Genomic DNA, 26256 nt, shown 5'->3' on the forward strand with positions numbered 1-26256 from the left:
ACGTCATTTTTCTTATTCTTCTTCTTATTATTATTATTATTTATACTATTATTAACCAACCAATATGCAAATATAGGTATCTTTTTTAAATCTGGAATTTCGTTTCGTCCGTCTTTCCCCAGGACACCTGAACGCAGCATTTAGCTTGCACAAATCCTCTCCGTTAATCGCTTCTCGCCGGCTGGTAAGGATGCAGACATCATGCAGTCATCTGTGGGTGGTGGCAGACCATAGACCATAGACCAAAACAAACGAGCAAACACAGTCCTGCTCCGACGGCGAATTCAGGAGGAAGCTCCTGCTAGCTCAATGGCGATGAAAATGGATTTAAATACCATCATAGCGCAGATGGAGACGGGGGAGCAAGACACTGCTTTGACGGCTCTCCAGAGCTACAACAAGGAGGTAAACATCAGCACAACAGCACAACACCGGGACGTACTCTCTGCATGGAAACATTAAGTTTATCATATACAATTACATTCTGTAAGAGTTTCCCGTGTTACTGCCTTAGCATAAATAGCCTCTGTTCAACCTTAATGTTAGCTACAAAGAAATCTGCAATTCAGACAACAGTGCAGTGCCAGTTCCACACGCGCCTGTCGGTAGCCTGACGGGAGGAATAGGCTCTGTTTACAAACACACAATGCAACACTCAGTGATGTCGCCGATGACATCCCAGTTTACGTGACATCCTTATTTATGCTGTTCATCCATTGATTTCTTCACGTCAAGTAGCATGTGGGAAAGCGACGTTGTGATGATGTCATCAGTGGCATAGTCAAATTGTTGGGTCTCAATTCAAAAGAAAGTATGGTTGCCATGGTCACAGCGAGCGCATTTTTAATAACTGGTGAATGACACCTTTCACATTACATATAGTCATTTGATCCATTCGTGGAAAAAAAAGTACCAGACTGTACAGATGTATCAAATAAAATGTTAAATGAAGCATAAGTATTAAATATTAACATATTTAATCATAACACAGGTGAACACAATTAGTGTGATTGTGTTCCAGATCAGTATGTATTGTTTAATCTCACTTCACATACTGAGGCCGTTAAAGGGTAATTAAAGGACAACAGCAACTGGGCAACAAGGTTGTAATGAAACCAGCTGAACCTGGAATTAATGTTCAAAGTGACACTGTGTAACCTTTGAAATAAAACAACAAAACATTATTCATCTTACAAATGCAAAGTCAAGTAGAGAGCCAAAGTGAAACTGGAACTTCTGGGTCCTGTTCCAGAAGTAAGAAAAATTCAAAATGCCACTGACTTTTTTTTCACTAACTAAAAATCCAGCCTTGGAGCAGAGACTTTTTCAGCAGTATGTCATGTGGCTCGCTTCATATGTTTAGATGGATATTGCTGTGTAACTCACATTACTGAGTCAGTTCACTGATTTATAACCCTCCTCTACTTGTGCTTCTGTTGTGCTGCATTTAGGCTACTTTCTAGCATTTACTATTAATACACTACCTGTAATGCCCACATGTGAAATCAGAGTTCTAGCATTAGTTGGCGGTGGCTGTGGCTCATCGGGTAGAGTGGGTCGTCCACCAATCGCAGGGTGGGCAGTTGAATCCCACATGTCATAGTGTCCTAGAGCAAGAGACTGAACCCCAAATTGCTCCTGTTGGTTAGGCCGGTGCTTTGCATGATAGTTTTACTATCTTATATTTCACTGATATCCAAATTTAAGATAATATGAACTGTAAATAAAAATACAAATTAATTTTTTAAAACGAAAATACATGCAGAGAAGGGGGCAGTACTTTTTTTCAGCCCCGAGTAGTGTCCGCAGGTCTTCCTTTCAGGCTATTTACAACCTGTATCAACAAAGTAGGGCAAACTGTGTAGCTCAAGAAGCAAAACCTATAGCAAAAACAGTATGCAAAGCACATGCCGCGCCACTTGTTGCTGCTCATTAAGCTTATGCTTTGAGTGCAAGGTAATAACTGAAGGCATGTCAGATGAACATATCTAATTAACCCATTTGGTTCCGATAGAAAAGCTTAGGGAAGCAGCTGTGCGCAGCTTCTCATCAAAGATGGGGAAGTAGTTAACCAGCTGCACATTTGCCAGACCAACCCGTTAATTTTTATTCCTGAAGTCTTTTCTGTTGTAAAACCACATACTTTTTGAAACCACTTCCAACAATGCATAAATCTCATTTTTGAGTCACTTGTCAAAGTTTGTTTTCAAATGTGGAATGGGCTCAACACTGCCCATTTTGGTCATTGGGGGAAAAACAGTGACTAAATTGCATTTCTCAGCAACTGTCTAGCACCAGTGGGTGTTTTTGGCCCTCTTGCCTCTGTAATGAAGTAATGTAGACAAGGCCATAGTAGGAAACTTTGACTTACAGTATGTACTTACAAAATTTGACTTGGACAAGCAACACAAAGATGAGATTTGTGCTTTATCAGAAGTTTTTTTCAGTTTTACAAGAGAGAAGACTTCATGGATGAAGACTAACTGGCTGGTTTGACAAATGTTCATCTGGTTAACCTCCCCAAGTCTGCTAAAGAGCAGCTGCTTTCCAAGCTTTCAGTGCACTTGAGCATTATGACATGCTGTCTGCTGACCCCAGGTGAGCAGTGCTGCATGTTTCTCTCCGTCACAGAGCCTTTAGCTGTGTGGGAGTTGATCTCAAAGGCAATAGGATTAGATTCTCTGATACACAAATAGAGAGTCTTACAGCCCAGTCAGATCCTACTCTACTAAAGCGCTCTCAGAAATGAGGAGCTTAGTGTTGTGGGAGACTCTGCCATATAAGCTGCACCATCCGTTATATACCTTCCTCAATATACCCAGTTTTCTTCTGCTGTGAGCCTAATCTGGTTTATTCATTCTCCTGAGTATTTCTTCACAAGAACATGATGGCATAAATGCTTCAAAATCATTTGTTAACTGTTAAAAAAAGTCCTCACATCAGAAGACACATATTAAATACACAGTGAGGGAATGCACTTGTTTTGTTGTTTTGGTTGTATTAAAATGCTGTATATGTGAGCACAGAGAGTAGGAGAGAAGCAAACATATAAAGAGCGGAAACCAGCTGAAACTAGGCATTATGCAAATATGACGCAATGACGCCATTGAAAATGCTAATTAGCATTTTACATCATTCTAGTGACATTTAGCGACTTTTCGAGCAGGCTTTAGCTAGTTTCCACTGAAAGTAGTTGTTCACAGCAGTTCCCAAACAGTTTTCAGCTACATCCTCAGTTTCGCACATTGAACGTACATGGTCCAGCCATATACTAGGTTTTTGACCTAGTCTTGTTTAGCCTTTTTTAACTCATTGTTTTGGTCTTCCAACCTTCAAACTCTACTGTCAACAGCCTTGATTCTGGCAGCAGAAGTTGTTTTCAGTGAAAAATCTCTGATAAACCCACTGTAGACTACATGATCAGCAGAGAACAGCAAGGTTAGCAACTAGCTGGTGAACATAGTGGAGCATTTAGCAGCTAAGAGCCAGGTATTTACTTAGGAATTTTCTCAGGAGTTCTCACAAACACCACTACAAATGAATGCTAACGCTGCTCTGTTTCTGTTGGATGTGTAGATAGGTGTCAAGGACCGAGCAGCAAGACACAGGACGCAAGGTTTGAATTTCAAAAACGGTGGGTTTTTATTTACCAAAAAATTAGAAAATACAAATCAAAGATAATTATCAACTAACCTGGGCCCTAAAAGGTCAACCAAAAAGAAAAACTAAATTCAGATTATAGCAAACAGCACTGAAACAGATCTGAGAAACTAAAATTAACTTTGACAGAATACAAAACTGACCTAACGGAATGACCCAAAGGTTGAACATACAGTATATACTGGCTGGTCAAACTAATTATACACACAAGAGTTGAACAATATACAGTAACTCAACTCTGCACAAGTATGTACAAAATAAACTGAATGAAAGTAGAAATATAAAGTTTTAAAGCTAACTGTATTGATGACAAACTAAACATTTCTTCCAGAAGCCCCCTTTCTTTAGCAGGCACTTGGTAAAGTCTGGGCCCAGGTGAAGGTATTTAACACTGATCTTGGCCTCAGTCCAATCTTTTACTCTGATGACCAGCTATCCCCTGGACCAGCAGAACAGTAACTCAAGAAAATGAAAATTATATTAATACAACAGAAAGATAAAAGAGCTTAATACAAAATTAACTAAATGTGCATGCTTCATTTAACATTTATTTATGTCAGAACTAATAAACCTAAAATGCAAAATCAGATGTGTTGTGGTTTCATTTTATGGAAGTTGCCTGTAAATTATAAACCTAACTGTGTGAAAAAAGGTCAAGTTAGGGTGAAAGTGAGGGTGAGTGGAAATTATATTACCAAACACTTTTGGCTGCTGGTGTGGCTGAGGCTGTGGCCATCGCAGTAGAAAACTGTTTACTGGCTGATCCACCATAAATCTTTATAATGATGATGATGTTGTGATGTCAGCTTGTTTTGCTGCCAAGTAACCAAAACAACTATAACAGCAAACAAACCAAAGTCCAGAGTCCAGGTTTAAAACTGGTTTAATGTCTCTTTAGCTGTATTAAAAAATTTCAGTTCTAAATGTTCGGGGTTTCTTTGTAAACATTTCAGTGAAGATCCATTGAGGCAAAATGCCACTGTGTCGGGTTGTCTTTACTGGATATATCAGAGTTGGATGGTGGACATGGTTAAAAGAACGTTGACTGTTGATAAGAGATGGGATGTGAAAGGCAGTCCTCATAGTCCTCCTCCATTAGAGGTTTTGTGGTGATTCGGGGTCATGCTGCTTCCTACTGTTGTTTTTGAGAGAAAAGTCATTATTATCGGGAACTTGTAAACATAGATCTTATTTGGACAAATGATTAAAAAAATTATTTTCTGATTGTGACAAACTTACTAACTTTCTTGCTCACTTGTTTATGATTACTTCTTTGTCCATGCTCTTTCTTTGTTGTCAGACCTTAAAGATTTACTGTTGTTAGATTTAATGTTTTCTCTTTCTTCTCCTGCCTTTCCCTCTTTTCCTCCCCCTTGCTGTTGCCACCCTCTTGTCTCTTCTGTTTTTCTGCTTCTTTCTTCTTTGGCCAATCTTCTTTACTTCACACTTTTCTTTGTGCCTTCTGCTTTTATATTCTTCAGATGAACCAGTGCTTTACATTTAGCAGAGAAGAAGAGCGGGAAAGAGAGGTATTCCTGACAATCCCATCTAAACTCTGACTCCCATACATCTACTTGCTGTTTGTCAATGAAAATAATCACCTCTCTTTAGAGTTGAAGCAAGTTTCTCTTGAAGGTTACTTTCCCTCATTATGGTGGGTCAGGATACAGAGGACTTACAGCAACTCTTTGGAGCTTTGACATGCACTATTTTATAACATTATTTTATTACATTATTATTTCAAAATTTTGAAGTTCATAAAGTATTCACTTATAAATCTTAGAATGTGTAAGAAAATTATGTCACTTGCAGGCACATTTACATAAACACGGAAGTCACCAGTAAAAGAACATATGGAAATTTACTCTAGATTTTTATAACACTGTCTCACCTGTATCATCTCTCTCCCCATGTGTGTGCATGCCTGGTGCTTTAGGAAGGGAACTTACAAAAGGTAACAATAAGAAATGAGCAACATGTTGTGCTTCTCCTTTAGAAAAGCAAGGCCCACAGTTTATCTACAACTTAGGACATATTTCTTTTGTTCAAAATTTCAGCGAATTCCCTACAACCAAAAATGAAAGGTGGATAAAGGTGGATGGGGTCCTGATGACATATGTGCGTGTGTGTGTGTGTGTGTGGGTGTGTGTTTGTGTGTGTTTGTGTATATACACAGACACTTTAGAAAGGTTTGTTTTTCTAAAGTGTTTGTGTATATACACACACAAACACACATACACACACAAACACACACACCCACTGCACACACACAAACAAACACACACACACACACACACACACACACACACACACACACACACACACACACACACACACACACACACACACACACACATATACACACGCACGTGTGCTCCTGGGTCTACTTGAACTCAGTCTTACAGGCTTATGCTCATTCTTGACCACAGCATTTCTCAAAGGAATATCGTCTGCCAATGTCATCCCTCTAACGCCTGAACATGCCTAAGTAGCCCTTATTGTGCACTTTCAATGCACTACTATACCTGATCTCCTTGCACTTCATCTTATTGAACAGATTAAGTACTTTGTACTTACTTCAATGTCTCCCACTTTTAGACTGGGAATATCCAAGTCTAAAACCTACTGATTCAATTAGTGACAATAATTGTTCAATACACTTAGTTCAGCTTAAGAATTGAGTGGTAGACAGTAAATATGAATACTTTGTCAATATGTTAAATACATAAGTAAGCAAGTAAGTTGCTTACTGTTGCTTCCATTTTTTGAGAAAACATTCTCAACAAATGTGTTCTAAAGCAAAGTATCCTCATGGTCACCATGAAATGTAATCCTCTGCTCCCCAGAGGATGTAGCTTTTTAATTTTAATAACACCTCTATTGATGTTGTCAGACAAAATTCAAGATAAACTGTGGTTGTTTGTCAGTAGATGTAAACATTAGATCAGTTTGATTCCCTCTTAATCAGTTCAGAAAGTCAATAAAAATAACAAATCAACAAATCAGAGCACATTATGGCAACCACTTGCAACAGCAAAGTGGAAGCTAATGGAGCTCAAATAAAGAGTAAAACTACATTCTTTTAAAATGTCCTTATATTGAACATAATACATGCATGAGATGTAATGAGATGTGATATCACTGCACTTTGATTAATTACTTAGCTATAGCATTAATCAATGCGGCACTTACATTGAACTGGCGCTAATGAGTTATTCTGATCATATCCACTGTGCTTGAAAACACACTATTAAGGAATGAACAGCAGAGTTTTGACAAATGCCATTTTCAATCCAGACTATCAACAGGTTGTACTCTTACTTTAAAAAGCTGTCGTAGCAGACTCATTCACAGCCTAAGTCTGAACATAACTCTTACGGAATGAGACTCTTTCACTGAACTGATTAAGGTTAAGTCTAGAATATTAGAACACTGTTTTGAAAAGAATCAGCTTGGCTGTAAAATTGGCAAGTACCCAACACTTTTAGCACATCTGTAACTGCCTCTGTTAAACAAAACAAAGAGGTAAAAGTGTTCCTATGGACCCATATACCAAATAATCAAATATTTCTTATTTCCTGTTTGTATGCTGAGATAACTTTTCCACCTGTGATAAAGAGCAGTGCACAGCTGTTTTTAGTAGCTTTTTAATGGGAAGCATCTCATCCATTGCATGGGAGACAGTCCAGACGGGCTAGAAAGGCAACATCTTTAAAAATTGACCCTTGTTAAATTATTGTTTGTTCACTTTAGCTTACCTAGACTGCATAAGATAGAAACATGGCTAGGTCTAAATGGAAAAAAAAGAGGCAAGTTAGCTCAGAGTTCAGGTTGAGCATTGTTCAGGTGCAGCTTATGTGCTATTGCATGCCTTCATTATCCAACAGACATGTGCACACACTGAGCAGGCACCTGCACATGGACTGTAGGAAGATATCATGCAAGACAGCTTAGCAGATGCATTTATCAGAGCCAGTATTAGCTACCTGCGTCTGGTTAATTCATCAGCCAGAAGACAGTGACCTTGAAAAACAGTCTCCTTGACTGGCAGGGTCACGGATACTTTACAAAAACAGAAAGATTCACAGAGTTCTCAATTAAACCATTTCCACTCAAAGAGCATCTTAACCATGTAAAATACTTAATATATGTAAAATAGCGAGGCAGACAGCAGCTTAAATCCAGCTCTCTTTATGTTGGATGAATGATGAATACCTAATTGTGAAAATGAATCCCTACATTATACTTAATGTTAAGCTTTAAATAACACTGAATGGATAGCACTGAAATATTTTCTTTTAAAAAATTTTGTCTAAATTTAAGTGGTCTGAATTCCCTTTTTCAAAATTTTCAAGGGTTTCAAAAACATCAAGTGTATATACAATGGAATAAATGTTGGTGTGAGGCGACAGTGCTAACCACTGCACCACTTTGCCGCCCATTGACAATTTGAAAGAAGGGAATTCAGACCACATAAATTCAGACAGATGGTTTTCAAAGTTAAATATCAATACTATAAGTTGAATGGTATTTAAGTTGAATGGCCTTTACGGCCATTCTTTGCATCCATAAATATAGGCCTGATTTGATTTATTGGTTGTGTGACACAGCATCTGGGGGAGTTGGTGCTCGATTTCTTGAATGGGGAGTTGCAGCCTTCCTGTCAGCTGGCATGTCTAGAAACAGTTCGCATCCTGTCCAGAGACAAACACTGCCTGGATCCCTTCATCAGCCGCTCTGCCATGTCCACTCTTGCCCGCTACGCCGGCACCGCTGTGGCCAGCACTGCCACACCTGCACACAGCAAGCCGATGGAGGGCCAAGGTAATTCCTGCCAACCACAATCGTTTTGCCACATTTGAAAGTTTTTATCCTGGTTTATCTATGTTGTTGTTTCTCCCATTGAACTCCCCTAAATCCCTTGATATTTAAAGAAATAAAATCACATTAATGCACCCAACCTGTGTGTTTCTGCATTATCTTTCCAATGCAACCTGCCATTATTTCGCTTCCTAGTGGAGGGTGAGGGAGGAGAGGGGGAAGAGGCAGAAGAAGTATCCAGTGAGTTGGTAAAGGAAGCCTCCCCTCCTTCAGAAAACCCTGACCAGGAAGTGATTGTCGAGGCTCTCAAGTCTATTTGTAACATCCTGCTACACAACGAGACGGGACAGGTGAGCCTGCTGTGTGTCTTTTTGTACCTACATTTACATGAAATCCTCTGATTGTGTAGGTGCTAATCTGTAACATTTATCCTTTGATGGGTGGATTGGTGCATGGATGGATGGATGGCAGGTGGTAGCAGCAGATCTGCAGCTGATAAAGGGTGTGGCAGAGAGGCTGAAGCAGTGTCACGATCCCAGCTGGAGCCATGAGGTCAGTTAGGTAGATGCTTTAATATGGACATTGTAGCCTCAAAGCAAGAGGAATCATAAATGATGGTGTGTTGATTCCATGTGTTTTTTGTGTGAATTTGCATGTTTTCCCACTGTTGTCCGTCATTTCCTCGAAATGTTAGGTTTTTTGAAGGCCCCAGAATTGTTCTTGAATGTGTTCATGAATTAATTCTAATTTTTAACCAAGGCCACAAACCTTTTTTTCATTTACGAAAATCAACCAGACTCTCAAATATATTCATCAATGTTTAATGATGTGTCAGCCCAAAGCAGCATAACAAGACTTGGCCTAAAAGAATACAGTCAGCAAATTTATGATTTACCGTAAAACCGGAAATAGCCATCAAAGAATAACTATAAACACAGACTGACCAAGCGTTCAATACCTGCTGTTGCTACTGTAGAGTTTTTGATACTCTGTGCAACAGATACCTTCCAGTTGGTACCAAATAACTACCGAGGTTCAATATCCAGCCCCAATCTGAAGATAGACCGTGAATAAGTCTCCATGCGTCTGTTCTCTCTGTCCAGGTGCGTTTCTTTGACTTGCGCCTCACCTTCCTGCTGACTGCCCTGAGAGTGGACATCAGGGCACAGCTAGCTCAGGAGCTTCACGGCATCAGTCTGCTAGGTAACTGATTTCATGCGTAACCAATGTAACAACGACACTTCTTGTTCTAGGTTACCAGTGTAACACCTAGGATGATCTGAAGTCCAACAACCCATGATAGATGTATAACAAGTCATATTTCAAATGATCAAACATAATTTGACAAGCCTTTACAAGAAGGAAAGGAATTTGTAAACAGAGGGTACGAAGAGTATAAGTTGGTAACTTTCTGTCCTGTGTGTTCTAGGCAACCAGTTGGATGCCACAATGGGTCTGTGTTGGCCAGATACATTGGAGACAGCCAGGGCGGGGTTAGAAGGTGTCCCACTTGAAGAACTACCCCCACTGAGCCGGCAACAGACAGAACTAGCCATGGAAATACTGAAAATACTGTTCAATATCACGTTTGACATAAATAGGCGCAAGGTCGATGAGGTACTAAAGAAAATTAGAGAGTTTTTATAATATAATTATAACCATGTTGTTATCGATATCATACTAATAATTGTACATTATATAGTCAAAAATCATTGACTATAATAGCTGACTTACTGTATGATAATACAGAGTTACTTATTTCGGAAACCGCTGCACCCATTTTTTTTTTATGTCCATGAACTCGTCAGGATGCAACACTGACTTTTTTCTCAGCCTTGGTGTGTGTTAACTCCCCAGAAAAGCAGTAATTATATCACATTCAATCCTTTGGTTGGCACATCCAGGCTTCTGTACCTTGATAAATACTTCTGTCTGTATGCAATGCGATTTTCCAGACATCTTAATGTATTTGATGGGGTCATGTGATGCAGACTACAGCCATGTTCGCAGCTCTGTGAGGTTTTCCCTCAGTGTTTAGTGTGCCAGCATTTATTTACATGCTACTTAGCATGAATTAAAAAACTATAGCTGAGGGTGATTTGAATGTCATTATTTTTGTAGGTATTTGGTCATGGACCAAAATATTAGACAGAATGTAACTTTGAGCTGATGATTGCGCTAGAGTAAATGTCAGAGGATCACCAAAGTTATTACAATTTATAGTGAGGGGGACACCAAGGTCTACCAAGTTTTGAGCCAATCCATCAAGTAGATTTTGAGATATTTCATGGGATACATGAAAACCAAGACCTGTAATGATCTTGTTGTTTTTGTGCTGAACATGCCAGAAATGTTGCTGTTCTTTAGCAGAAGTAAGGTAATGTTCTTCAATGCAAGTCATTTTCCTCTGACTGTTGCACACAAGCAAATGTAAGATATACCGTAAAGACACACACTGTCTGACACACACACACATTTGGTGTCATAAGGATTCTCTTTGGAACATGTTAACAATATGTGTGTAATTGTAACGTCTGTGTGTGAAGGAAGAGGCAGCAGAGTACAGACATTTGGGAGCCATACTGAGACACTGTCTAATGAGCCATGCAGATGGAGAGGAGCGGACTGAGGAGTTCCACAGGTAGGACAACACACACTTTACTTGTATTGTCTTTTTTTCTGTTCATGGATTACTTGAATCATCGAGTCATTGCTCTTCCATGATGTGACCCCCCTAACTCTCTCCCCCTCTTTTTCTCAGCCATACTGTTAACTTGCTTGGTAACCTCCCTCTGCCGTGTTTGGATGTACTGTTGATGCCTAAGGTGCAACAAGGCTCCATCGAGTACATGGGGGTCAACATGGATGCTGTCAAAATGCTGCTGGAATTCATGGAGAAAAGACTTGACCGGGTGAGACAAGACACTGTCTATGTGGGTTAATTACTTCCATTACTACAATAACGAGTGACAAATCATGAATTATAACCTTAGTTACATGAAAAAAATGGTTTTAACATACGCTAGAATAATATTATAGATATTGTACCCGTTTGGTTAGAATATATGCATTGTTTATTTTCATGGAGGTAAACGGAAACTAGATACCATCTTTCGATGGGATCACACCAGCTGTGACGCTTGTCAACATGTTGATGTTCTGACCCATTGGTACTCAGTAGTTATTACTACATTATTACATAAGTACTCAGTGCTTATGGGTCAGACCACACCCCTTTTCGAAGTCGGCCTTCATTTTGATTTTGTGACTGCATCTCGCGGTGACAAAATCTGTCCACAGACAGACAAACAGACAGGCATATAAACACCCACCAAAGAACTCAAAATTGCCTCTGTGGTAGATCACACTACAGGAGGTTTCTCCAGGACCACATTTTGCCATGATGAAGGTGAAAACGTATACTAGCTGCGACAGTGGACAGTTTTATTACTTATTAACTATTACTATTATTAAGTAATACTACTACTATTATTAAGCTAGTGATAGCATGAGACTGGAAAGCAAACCACTCTGTTCCACCCACTCCTCCCTCTTCCTGCTGTGTTACGCTCTGCCCTTCACCTACATCCTCGTTGTGTTCGCTGTTTCAGCTAATTCAGGAATCAGGAGCTCGATAGCCTGTGAGTCAGCCATAGTGATGTCTTCCAGCAGCAAATACTAGCTCGAACCCTTAGTGTGAGAGGAGCAGCAGACCAGAAGTGACTTCACTTACTGATTGACAGCTGTGAGCTCCCACCCCTGACTGTGACCTTCTGTGATTGGTTAGAATGGCGACGCTCGCTCAGAAACTTAGAAGGGAATATCTCTGTAGGGCTGCAGCTGCTCAATGAGTCAGGGTCACTGAAGCCTTTGACAGCACTATCCACAATAAGATATGTTTTGGAGCATATTTCAACTAAAAATATTTGAAAAAAGTTACATACTTTAGCTTTTAGTTAGTTAGTTAGTTAGTTAGTTAGTTAGTTAGTTAGTTAGTTAGTTAGTTAGTTACCTCCGCCAAGGAGGTTGTGTTTTCACCCATGTCTGTTTATTTATTAGCAGGATTAGGCAAAAAGTACTAAACCAGTCGATGCGCTCTACTGAGTGCCATTCTAGTTAATTAGTTAGTTACTGACACCTTCAAATTAGGCCAGACAGAAAAACACCACTTCATCCATCACAGTTTACAGGCCAATTTCTGCTTCAGTTTTGACCTTACCATAGCTGTGTGCACACAGTTGTCTTGTATAAAGAGCAAGTCTTGATTATCATCGGGGCAAAGTGTTTAACTGCCCTAGGGCCCCAGACCTCTAGGGGATGGATCATCAACGTTATTTGCTATTGTAGTCCATCTGATTGGTTGTATTTATTATGAAATTATAAAAGTTTGTTTGTTATTTCCTAAGGGACATAAGCTGAAGGAGACTCTTCTGCCATCACTGAACTTGCTGACTGAGAGTGGCCGCATCCACCGAGAGACCAGGAAGTTCCTCAGGTCAAAGGTCAGTACTGGTCTGAAATAAAATTCATGACGAAGAGATTAATTATGAGCACTGTTGGTGAGTGTGTGTGTCTGTGTGTGTTTAGGTGTTGCCCCCACTGCGTGATGTGAAGAACAGGCCAGAGGTGGGCAGTGCTCTGAGAAACAAACTAGTCCGTCTTATGACACACATTGACACTGATGTCAAGGACTGTGCTGCCGAATTCCTCTTTGTTCTCTGCAAAGAAAGTGGTGAGGAAAATATCTTTTTTTGTTGGTTTGTTTCAGTAATTCATGTTGATTTCTGTATGACTTACTTTAAGCCCATGACTCACTGTGACATTGACCATCTCGACTGATCAATTGCGCAGTCAGCTCTGGTTGAACAAATATGTAATATGACTGTAGTCAACCCTGGACAGGTCGCCAATCTATCACAGGACCAACAAATAGAGACAAACAAAAAGTCACAGTCACATTCACATTCACACCTACGGGCAATTAAGAGTCGCCAATTGACATAACCTGCATGTATCTGGACTGTGGAAATGTAAACTCCCAAAAGAGAGGCCCCGGCCGAACCTTCTTGCTATGAGGCAACAGTGCTAACTACTGCACCACCATGCCACCCTGACCAGTGGATTTAATGTTAAAATCACCCCGCCTTCCATAGATAAATAAATATAGTCCAATCCAGGGGCTTTATGGATGAAAATGTAAGAGCATCTACATAGAAAATAGCTATTAAGATTTGATTTTGATATGGACAGTGCCTTTATCTATGAGCACAGCTGTTCATATCATAGATAAGAACATCTGTCATGACTATAAATCTTTACATTATATTAATGTATAGGTGTCTTTTAAGGTGTTAAAATACTTCCATATTAACAGTAATATGTTTTTCTATCCAGTTTCAAGGTTCATTAAGTATACTGGATACGGTAATGCTGCAGGTCTGCTGGCTGCTAGAGGACTGCTTAGGGGGGGCAGAGACTCTGGGATCTACTCTGAAGATGAAGACTCTGAGACAGAGGAGTACAGAGAGGCCAAGGCTCAGTCAGTACCACCTCAACACTTTGTCACCTTAACTAAATGTCTGATGTTTTGTGTTTAATTGCACCTTTTCCAGAAACGATGTTTGGTAGCTTTAACTGATGAATTTGACAGATAGAGAGTGTAGTTCTTGAGTCTTTATGTTTAATCAATGATCCCTCCATTTTTGCTGGTCATTTGGATCCAGTTTCCTGAGCTATGCGATAGCTCAGACGTCCTCAGGCTCTTATCCCAAGTTATTCACAAACCAGTTGGGGTAAATTACCCCAGCAGCGTTCCCTGGGTCTCCCCCAGGACGTCTTACCAGTTGAACATGCCTGGAATTTCACCACAGTGAGGCGTCAGGGAGGCATCCTGATTAGAGGTCTGAGCCAGCTCAACTGACTCCTTTTAACACAAAGTATCAGCAGTTCTACTCTTAGCTCCTTACCTTAGCTCTAAGGGTGAGCCCAACTACCCCGAAACTTGTATCTGATATCTTATTTTTTTTCTCACTGACCAAAGCTCATGAAGCTTTCTCTTCAGGTTCCACTCCCTCTGCTTCACGATTTTGTGAATAATTGTAGTAACTGCTCCAGAATTTCTTACTTCCTAGTACCCTCCCATAAGATACCTGGAGAGACATGGTCACGAGTCTTTTCCAAGCAGATTTAGATTGAAAGGACAATTTCTCATGACCCCTTCCATGTCCTTGAAAGAATCAATAGCTTTTCAAATATTCCATAACCTGGACGAAATCTGCATTGTTCCTCCCGAATGCAATGTTTGACAGTCTTCTTTCCAGTAACCTGGTTTATAGCTCTCCCAGGGAAGCTGAGCAGTTTATCTCCCTGATAATTGGATCACAACTGTAATCACAGAAGCCGCAGTCCTTCTGGCTTCCTAATACCTGTGTCCAGCTTTAGGAGTCACCTGGGCTAACCAAGCCTGAAAAGACTACTACCTCCTCAGTTTGTATCCACAAGAAAAGATTGCCTGTTGGAATGTATGGAGTGAATGGCCCTATCAGATTTGATGTACTCTAGATCTGATGATACGACAGCAAAGTTGATTATCAGCCAAAGAATTCTGGGACCAGGTGAACTTATGAGCTAGTTTATGCTTGAAAATTATGTTTATTATGGATAATCCATGACTTCCACTAAATTCCAATTAAAACACCATGCTGGCTCGGATCAGGCAACCATTCCTTCCAGTCACCCCAATTCAGGGTTACTCTATTGTTGCCTACATGAATTTTGACGTCCCCAACAGAACAAATGAGTCCCCAGTTGGCATCTTCTGCGACTGCAACCAGAGATTCTGAACTGTTGTTTGGTGCACAGGCACCATCAACAGTCATCGCCTTCCTCTCAGTGGCAGTTACATAAAGGAAATCCTTTTGTTCCAACACAGGTATATCGAGCCAAGTGATTGTGTGTATCCCAGAACTGCCCATAGCTTCTCTCCCTAGCCAACACTGGAAAACAAAGGTCCAGTCTCTATACAGGACTTTGGTTCTACAGCCAGTGCTGCCCAACTATATCTTGGACCGCTCTGCCTCCTGCACTAGCTCTGAGATTTTCTTCACTGTAGAGGTAATGTCTCTAGAGCCAGCACACAAAGGTTCACAACTTTGCCGGCCACCTCATCCTACTACTTATCCTACTTAAGGATGAACATAGCCCTCTTACTCTTTAGTCACATGTTGAGCTGCGCCGTTTACAGTGACAACACAACTTTGTTGAGAGCAGGGACAACGCTAAATGACTCGAAATAAAACAGGTGATTTAGATTGTTGGCAAAACCATTTTACCTCAACGTCATTCAGTAGCTGTTCTGGAGCTTTCGATCATACCACATGATCTTCATCAGCAGAGTTGCGCAGTTGTTATATGTCCAAATTCCAATGTTTTCCATTATAGCATTATAAGGATTTATCTTTCACTCTGGTTTAAAAGTTTCTCAAAACAGCTGCTTGATGGACACTTAGGTGAGATTGTTTCAAATGAACTTTGAAACTTAAGATTTAGATCTTTAATTTTGAAAAATGTTGCTGTTTATGTTCTATTAATATTCTCTCTCCTTCTCTTTTGTCAGCATAAACCCAATAACAGGAGTTGTAGAAGAGGAGCAGCCTAATCCCATGGAGGGAATGACAGAGGAGCAGAAAGAATATGAAGCTATGAAGCTGGTCAACATGTTTGACAAACTGTCAAGGTCAATAAAAGCAAAGCACACACACACACATGTGACACATGCACATCCACAGTACATTCTGCTGTCATTTGTAGTTAATCTCATAATTGTTGTTGTTAACAATAGAAAGCATTATAATGGTTAAATTGAAATATACAGTATACAACAAAACTGAGTACCCCTATGCAATATCACTAAAATGTTAAATGATTCAAAACTGTATCATTTTAAAATAATTGTATTATTTTTAAGTTGAAATTTAGGATATTTGATCTTATGCATGGTTAAAAACAAACAGGTTAGATAGACTACATTGAAAAAGTACAATCCCCAATGCAACAAAAGTGAATATACCTGTGATCAGTGTAACAAATTGGAGTACACCCGTGATTTCCAATTAAGGCCAACTGCATGAACAACGTTGTAAAAGAACCTGTGAAGACCACAGCTTCCTCAGTTTTGGCCTTGATTGTGTCTAATGCAACATGGTTCCACATTGTGAGAAAATCAATGAAAAATAAGAAACCACATTGTGAGACTTCATTAAGATGGGATAGGGTACAAGAGCATCAGTAAGCTAATGAACATAAGATGAAAAACAATTGCAGTAGTGGTTAAGAGGTACAGGAAGAGCCATACTACCAATAACACAAGGTGCAGTGGCCGTTCTCGAAAAATGACACCATGCACAATTCACTATTTACGCAACCTTTCATTGAGAAACAGACAAATAAGTGCTTCTGACTTGGCACAAGGATTATCTGTGAAATTGGTGTTTCAGTGACTGATCAGACAGTGAGAAGGACAACCTCTACGGATGGCGTCCAAGAAGAAAACGATTGTTCACAAAATGACACAAAAATGAAGGATTAAACTTTGCCAAAGAACATGAAAAGAGCCTACATGAATGTTGGCAGCGTGTTCTTTCGTCAGATGACACCAAAATACATTTTTGGATCAGATGGAGTCCAGCATGTTTGCTGTGGACCTGGCAAGGACTACCACAGTGACTTCACAGTGCCGACCCTGAAACATGGAGATGGGAGTGTGCTGATATGGGGCTCCATGAGTACAAAAGGTGTAGGGGAGATGGCATTTATAGATGGCACACAGAATGCAAGTTTGTAGACCCAAATACTGAATGAAAAGATGACCCTCAAGTCGTCCAACATGACAATGATCCCAAACGCACTGAAAAAATCACAGCAGAGCAGATTGAACAGCCGCTGTGTACAAGAGGATGATGGAATCCTATCAAACTATCTGAGACTAAACTAAATCAAACAAAATGAGCAGCCAACAGGTAAGGTTTATGTTCTGTTGGCCACTCTGCTCTGCTCTGCTCAACCTCCCAGCATGTTTAAATTCATAGCGCCACTTGCTGTTTTGGAGGGCAATCTACTCAGGACATTTTATGAGAAAATTCCTCAGCTCAATTATGGTGGAAAGATTGTGACAAAAGTCATGTGATATTTTTTTCTTTGTAGGATATATTTTTTTGTACTTATAATACATGCTGTATTTGTTTCTGAAACATGATGTATCAGAAATATGTTGTGTATTTGTTTGTTGTACATTTTGTATTTGCAAAACAAAGTGCATTAGTTTGTTAATGGTGTTTTGTATTTGCAAACCATAGTGTGTTTGTGAATTGTAGGGCATTTGTAAAACATGTTTTTGTTGTTTATTAAGTTTTGGCAAGAAATTAGCTACATAAACTATGAGCTGGCCAGGTATGTCCCCTGGATTGAATCCAATAGAACCTTTTCGAGTATATTAAACCAGAAAGTAGAGCAACAAAACCCCCCCAGCAAAGAGTGGCTGAAAAGAATCATCTGTGAGGAACAGCAGAACATCTCTGCACAGATTTGTGTAAGACTGACATCATCCATGCCCAGAAGGTTCAAATCTCTCAGCAAAAATAATGGTGGACATACAAAATATTAAAAAAATAAAAGAATGGAATATAACTAATGAAGGGGGAACTGACTTTTGTTGAAGTTGGTTCTTCAATATGGAGCTTTCATTATAGTTTAATTAGTCAAACATTTCTAAATAAATGGATTCATTCTTCTTGGGGCTTTGACTAAAGACAAATAAAACTGTAGTAAATGAACAGGACTTGTAATTACTTTACATTTTCGTGATATTGACCAGGGGTGTGATCGGTTTAGTTGCATACTGTATAACCGAAGATTTGATTTACTGTAAAGTTGTATTTTGTACATTTGTCAAGTAGATAAGACTAAGAATCAGAGACATGTAGTAGCATTTACTGCCAATTTTTTCAGTAGTTAATAATACCACAGTTTTCTGTACTACTTTCTGTACTGCAGACTCAGTTCCATCTGTACACATGCACTCATTATTGCATTTTAACTATTTCTGTCTGCAGGACCAATTTGATCCAGCCCATGCAGCTCAGTATGGATGGGAAAATGAGAGAGATGACTTCAGAGGATCTGCATAAAGTGGCCCACAATCCTTTATTCCAGCCAGAAGAGCCAGCTAACCCAGACAGTGAAGATGAGGCTTAGTAAACACAGAAAAATAAAGGCAGAAACAGATATAACCCTTGTGACAATCCTGGCAGAGCTGTCTCATAGTTTTAAATATTCACATGCCACAGGGTCCAAACTGTTCCTGTTTGTTTATTCTGATGGGACGTGAAGTGTGGAAAGTTGGGATTAGTTCAGTAAGAGTGAAAACACAGCATGGTGTACATGGGAAACAGCTTGAAGGACCATATCACTGGCTTTACAGTATATGTGCTATCCTATCGACTACAAATTAATAGTGTTTTAATGCTGACCTTTTTCCAAAGACTACCACTAGTTTGTTGATTATTTTTCTTCCTCCCAGACATTCGTTTCAGTCCATTTACACTACGAGTATGGAGCACTATAACAACACCAGAGAGTTAAAAGGGAACCACTAAAATGGAAATTTACACTTAGAAAAAGGAGAAGCATGAGGAACATTTCCAGTGAGCTTGGCTAAAGAATTGTTCAGTCAAGGATGGTTTCATGTAGATTTAGATGGTTGAGAATTGATATTGTTCCTCAGTCAGCTCAAATAATCAACAGTCTCCAAGAGGGTTTTTCTTTTGATTCTCAGCTAATGTAGGCTTTCATGCACTCAGTGGGCAGCATACATCAACAGGAAAATTGGTGGAGGAAATTCTTCGTTAATCAAAAGCCAGCATCTGGTCACCTAGACTTTACATGATTGGGTCTTTAAAACTTATTAAAGCCAAAATAAATTAACTTCCAAAGTACAGATTTCTTCACTGAGGATTTCTTCAAAATATAGACTCACTGGGATTGGCTGATCCCTCAAATTCCAAAATGTGCTTCCAGCTCACTGTTTTACAGCTCAACAAATACACACAAAAGATCATTTGAATATATCAAATGACATAAATTTTGTTGTTGCATGCATGAAAAAGGTTCCCGTTGAGCTAGTGACTCCCTAATCTCAGATGTCGGAGCATCCTTGAACACACCAACAGGGGGACTTTTCAAAACAGACCCTGCTTACAGCTCCATCACTACATGACTGAAACGTTACTTTTGACAGAATGAATAAGCTACAGTATCTGGTGCAAGTTTCATTTCTATGGAGGTGGATTTTCATATTATAATGAACTCGAAACTAATGGCTGTCTGGAAGGTGGAGAATCAGACTGAAAATTGATGATATGCTTTAGAAAAGGTCAACAATCGTGTGATTTGATCTGTAGATGGCAAAATGTGAGGAAAGCAATAGTATGGTCCTTTAAATAATGTTCCTGTCTAGAGATATAGACACAATTAGAGCATACACACAGATAAAACACAGCAGTGTTGGCTTTGTTTCTGACAAACAAGTAAGTCCTTGCTCATTTCTTGCTCATCACTTGCTGTTCTAACCTTAATGGGATCAATTATTAGTGACACTTAATGTTTTTGTTCAAGTTTTTGTGATCCTGAGCTCTCTGTGGATGCACAAGTAAACTTTGACTGGTCATTGGTATTTCTCAGTCAACTCCACACTTGCTTTGGTCATTGACCATTCCTGGCTCCAAAATAAATCCGCACCTCTCTGACACAAAACCTGAACCGCAAACACTTCACAAATGTGGTGTGTGTTTGTATGGTTCAGGGTTATTTACTTCATCGGGCATGGTAATGATCAAACCTTGAAATGTGAAATGATACCATGCCGTCTGTAAAACACAACAACTAGCTGGGCTCACCAGACACCTCCCATCGACAACCAAACCACTAACAACATGCTGTCTCCATAGTTTGGTTTTGATTTGTTGAGGTTGTGAGGTCTTACCTTTTGAGCCTTCAGCCACCACCTCAAAGAGGTAAATGTAATTTGGTTTATAATCAGTCAAGTTTTGAAAATGACATTTGAAAAACTCAACAATACCATGTCTTTCCACAAACAAAATCCCAGTTACCTTTACTCAGGATAATCCACAGCAGAGAACAGCTCTGTGTCCACAGTGGAAACTAGTCTGTGTCTCTGTTTGAAGTTGAACTCTGTAGGAACATTTTTAAACAGTGCTGGAGCTTTTCCTGATCAGATGAAGATGCGTCATTTCTACTTTAAATGAGAGCAGGAGAAAATGTATGAAAGCTAGCCAAAGAGATGTCGTTCAGTTTGACATATGGAATCAGTTGTATTTTTGAAAAAAAAAACTAATGAATTTTAAAGGCCTGTTGTTTTTCATAAAGCCCTTCAGATGTTTTATTTTTAGAAGTGAAATGTGAAACTGCTGTCAGATAAGATTTTAGACGTAAAATTAAGTGTTCTTATGTTCTATAATCTGAAACACATTATATATGAAATGTATTCTCCTTTATATTGGTATTGTATAGCTGCCAACTATCATGGACTGTAACATACGTTAAATGTGTTTAAATGACAGAATTGTGTTGTGTGTTGCAGTAAGGAGGCCATTCAGCTGTCCACACTTTACAAATATGCCACAAACCACATCGCATTTTGAGGATTTGTGCCATTTTGATTCTGCAAACAATTGTGTCCTTGAAACTTTTTATCTTTTCTATTTGTCTACATTGATTTTCTGGAGATATTCTGTAGCCACGTTACCAACGTATTGCCCACAAATATCTTGTGTGACAGTTTGTGTAATAACTTTTGCTTTCATATGGGTTACATGTCCAAGTTAGTGGATAATACAGTTTTAACTGTGGACTGCTTGATAGCCCTGGCCCTGAGGTGCAAAGCATTGGACGAAACACAATAAGAAACAATAAATACAACACAACAGCAATTTATCAACAAAACAGAAATAAAGCAACCCATCAAAAAACAAAAAACAAAAAACAAAAACCACATTACAAGCAACACACAAAGCCATAAAAACAAAATTTCAGTAAATGCAACAGCTTTAAAAAAACATCAACTAAAAAGTTTCAAACTTATGGATGAATTTTTTTTCAGCAAATGTGGAGAGCAAGTGTTGCACCATCGACAGCAGGCAAAAAAAGCAGAGGTGAAGGTGTGACCTTCCATAAAGGGCTCACTTGGGATAAAAACGAGCACTCTACACCTGATTGCACTTGGCCAGAACAAAAAAATAATAGCCTCATCCCCTCCAGCATTGCGGTTCCAGTTACACAAGGCTGTAAAAACAGTGGAGAAATAACAGTTTGTTTGCAGTTCTTTTTCTAACCTCTAAAACTGCTGAAAATTAATTCATAAGGATAACAAAACTCCCTGTGGCAACCTGGTCCCTGTAGTCCCACTTTTCTTCCTCCAGGTTGCATGACATTTGTAGGTATATTGATATGTTATATTAAAATGCCATTTGCACTGAACATTGACTCTTGAAAACTAGTGGTGAAGACAGCATGGCTTTCTTATCGCTTTTCTTGCAAGTAGGCAAAGCCCAGTGTGAGCACCCAGTCAGCTCAGCCCTTCATGTTTGCAGGAACAGTGAACCAGTAAATGGCAAAATGAAAGACGAGTGTACATATGTTATATTGTCGTTAACCAGCGTACAACACAGACTGCTATAGGCAGGTTTGTGCATTGTGCTTTTGGTGATTGCAGTTCAATTACATTAATTATTTTTGCAGAACAGTAAAAGGTGTGGTTGATTCCAAAGAGTCCTCTGTGGGAACTGAGGATAAGGCCCACACGCAGCTTAGATGGCTCAAAAAAGAGGAGCTAATCACGATAGCAGTGCAGGAAGAAGATGACTTGGAAAAAAATATTTCTAAACCAGCAATAGCCGTACCATTGCTGGACACTGTATTGATTTAGAAAATATTTTGTTTGGAGCAGGAGAAAGAGAAGGAAGGAGCAGATAAAGAATATTGACCTCTTGGTTGCTGCGGTGCTTCAGCTCAGCTGTATTCTTAGGATGTCTTGCGGGAGCGGCTCCCTTTAGGTCATTCCACAGCATCTCTATTTGGTTAAGGTCTGAGCTCTTACTGGACCACTCCAAAAGGTGGATATTCTTAGTTTGAAGTCATTCTGTAGTGGATTTACTTCAGTGTTTAGGGTCATTGTCCTGCTACATAACCTAGCTTCTACTGATCTTCAGCTGGCAGACCAGCTGACCTAACATCATCTTGTAAGATACTTGGATAAACTTGGAAATTATTTTCTCCTCCTCTGATGATGAGCTGTCCAGGCCCAGAGGCAGCGAAGCTCCCTCCACTATAATTCATTGCTGAGATCATGTTTTCATGTTGGTTTGCAGTGCTCTTTTTACACCATAAGAAGTGCTGTGGGATGTTGCCGAACAACTGACCCTTAAGTTAAGTCCCGCCCCTCAAATGCGGACTGGCCAATCATAGCATACCATTAGCCAGCACCAACCATGGTCCGACAACGATACAGCTGTGCTCCATAGATTCTCATGCGGTGGTTTCGGATTTTCCTCATTTTTTGGGTGTTTTTGTAGAATTTGAGCTAGTCGTGGTTAAGCGTTGTGCCTGGGGCACATGTAACAGTGATACGGATCAAAGTAAGTCAGATCAGATGGATGTGGAAACCTGTGGCGTTGCAGTACATTTATCGTTAACTAGCACTTCTATGCTATGCTACCACTAAAGGCATGCTGAATGTACACAAATGCTGCTTTTGCTTTTTAAGGATTTTAACAGTGAACCTACCCTGCTAGGATGACTAAACCTGCTCTGCTGATTAGCCGATACAGTTCAGACTTGTCCAGATGCAAGTGCAGAACCCGGACTGGTGTTATTACTCATGTCACCAGGAATAGAGGTCGGCTGTGAGGTGACTTTGGTGTAATGGCCTGTTGTGACACACAACAGGCCCAGAAAGACTTTTTCCCACACACAGTTGCAAAAGAAACAGCTCTAAAAAAACAGTGCAATCAGAGCAATCAGAAATAACTCTATGTATTGTCAGAACTTGTTGGATTAGGTCCACTAAAAATGAAATAAGTCTCAAAGAGCTGGATCAGTTATGCTGTTCAATTAATAGAGAATGAGTATTCTTTATGGGTCCAAAAACGTGTGCATCTGGTGAGCAACTTTCACCGGAATGAATAGGCTGCAATCTTGGAACTTGGAGCATGTATCTAATTCTTTCGATGCATCTGTGGCATTACTACTATAACTTAGTCTTTCGTTACTGTCACCCCCTCCTGCCTGGCCTGTGTGAGCGCAGTGGGCCAGTGAGCTCAGTAACTGATGTGGAGTTCAACCTCTCCAAGTTTTCCCACACTGCCCCGCTTCTCCTTTCACCAAACTAGCTTTCTACTGCAGCTCACATCCAGTTCAAGACTCTGTGTTGTTGGTCTACAGGCCAGTGAAGGGAACTGCTCCTTCCTACTGCCCATGGTCAAACCCTACACTCCAGTCCGACCACTATGCTCCTCTGCCTCTGGATCTTTCTCTTTCAAGGCGCTTCTCTGTTCTGGCCCCCAGGAGGCCATCATTAGGTTGAAAAAAAAAAACACAACTATCAGACAGATGGCAGAAACTTTAGGAGTGGCCAAATCAACAATGTGGTACATTCTTAAAAAGATGGAATGCACTGGTGAGCTCAGCAACACAAAAAAGTCCTGGAAGACCATGGAAGACAACTAAAGTGAATCATTACAGAATTCTTTCCTTGGTGAAGAAAAACCCCTTCACAACATCTAGCCCTTTCAAGAACACACTGGAGGAGGTAGGTGTATCATTGGCAAAGTCTACAATCAGTCATGAATATAAATACAGAGGGTTCACCACAAGGTGCAAACCACTGGTAAGACTCAAGAACAGAAAGGCCAGATTAGACTTTGCCAGAAGACATCTAAAAAAAAGCCTGCAAAGTTCTGGAACAAGGTTCTTTGGACAGATGAAACCTAGATTTACTTGTCCCATAATGATGGGAAGAGAAGAGTATGGAGAAGAAAGAACAGCTCATTATCCAAAGCCACCACATCATCTGTCAAACATGGTGGAGGCAGTGTTATGGTGTGGCCATGTGTGGCTGCCAGTGGAACTGGGTCACTGGTGTTTAGTGACGACGTGACTGCTGAATTCTGAAATATATAGGGCTATGCTGTCTGCTCAGATTCAGCCAAATGCTGCAAAACTGATAGGACAGTGCTTCGAAATGTCCGATGCATGGGAAGTAGCCAGTCTTTTAGGTACTGGCTGACTGATGCTCTTCCTCAGAGTCCTCTTCATCTTCATTTTCGTCAGAGGAGTTGTAATCCCCAACGTTGTACTCCTCTGATACTTCCTCTTCTCACTGTCTCCGAGCTCATCTTGGAATAACAGATCACTGGCCTCCTGTACGCTGAGTCTTGTTGCCATGTGTCCACCAAATCAAGGAAATAGGACCTTAGATACTCTTTATAGACGCCCCCCCAAACACAAACAAGCACGCACGCACACACACACACGGGCACACACAGACAAAACCCCCTCTTGGGGGCCTGGAAATTGACGGGTTTATTTTGTTACTTTGTATGTTTTCGCAGGCCTAGATGCTGCAAAAGTGTTGAGGCACCTCGTGACCTTATGTACTAATATATACCATATATAATGATGCCTATGCACCGTTGTACTCTTCCACTGTTTCAAAATTCTGTCACAACACCTTAAAGGGCTACAGGAGCTCGCCCAGGTGGGCAAATGTAGCAATATGGTGGGGGGACAGGCAGTTCTCGTGACAGTGTCAAGGTCCACCGTGAACTCTGTCTGCCCTGTCCCAATGACAATAATACTCGGAAATGCCAATCTATAGTTTCAAAATGTTTCAAGATTCCCAAACACCACCATTTACCTTTATTTATACCCTTAATCCCTATGAATAAATATGGATCCCTCCATGTACAAAAATGTGTAACAGCTACATGAAAAACAATAAAATAGAATAAAATAAAAAATGTTTTTATTCCCTATAACTTTAGGAAAGTAATGAAATTTCGAGGCTAAAATAATATAATTTAGGGTGTTTTTACTGCTCTCAAATGTCAAAATGAATAAAACTTGACCCAAACCATATATACAGGCGAGACTGTGTATCCCACAACTGCAGCGGTTTTGTCTTTCATTATCATCCTACTGTATTTAACAGTTCCCCTCCACAGCACATCAGCCCAGTTCGGATCCACCAGCTGGGAGTTGCCTGACTGCTCTTTGACAGCAAACGAAGAAATGGAACTTTAATGATCCCAGTGGGAAATATGATGGAAGAAATGGAGCATAATTAAGAATAAAACATAGGAAATCATTATGTGGGGGAACTGAGCAGTTGTGGAATATTCTGTGACCAACACTAATGAAAACAAGCTTTTTCAAAACAGGAAAAATGAAAAACAACTACAGGCTTGTACTGGGATGCTGGCAAAACATACAAAGAAAGAATGTGAAGACAGATATGAGAATTTACAACTGCTAACCTCAGTGCAGCACCCATGAGCATTTTCTGTGCCTCCCTTGGATTTTCCCACACGGCTCCTCTTCACCTTGCAGCATCTGGCCCATCCTGACTTCCTACACTAACTCCCCCTCTCCGCACAGTCTCAGTCTGCATACCATCAGATTGCCTCTGCCCTTTCACTAAAGCTC

General features: G+C 40.0%; 1 protein-coding gene across 1 annotated transcript; it reads left to right on the forward strand.

The window, feature by feature from the left end:
* The first annotated feature begins 132 nt into the window (after positions 1-132).
* On the forward strand, positions 133-21482 carry ric8a (RIC8 guanine nucleotide exchange factor A). Its single transcript, XM_040131897.1, has 14 exons — positions 133-405; positions 5142-5189; positions 8271-8484; positions 8677-8831; positions 8953-9033; positions 9585-9684; positions 9911-10098; positions 11028-11122; positions 11243-11393; positions 12888-12983; positions 13069-13213; positions 13876-14020; positions 16097-16216; positions 18591-21482. The coding sequence occupies exons 1-14, from the start codon at positions 310-312 to the stop codon at positions 18730-18732; spliced, it is 1776 nt and encodes a 591-aa protein (XP_039987831.1). The 5' UTR covers positions 133-309; the 3' UTR covers positions 18733-21482.
* Positions 21483-26256: the final 4774 nt, after the last annotated feature.

The sequence above is a fragment of the Xiphias gladius genome, chromosome 8, assembly GCF_016859285.1.
Source record: "Xiphias gladius isolate SHS-SW01 ecotype Sanya breed wild chromosome 8, ASM1685928v1, whole genome shotgun sequence".
NCBI classification, from domain to species: domain Eukaryota; kingdom Metazoa; phylum Chordata; class Actinopteri; order Istiophoriformes; family Xiphiidae; genus Xiphias; species Xiphias gladius.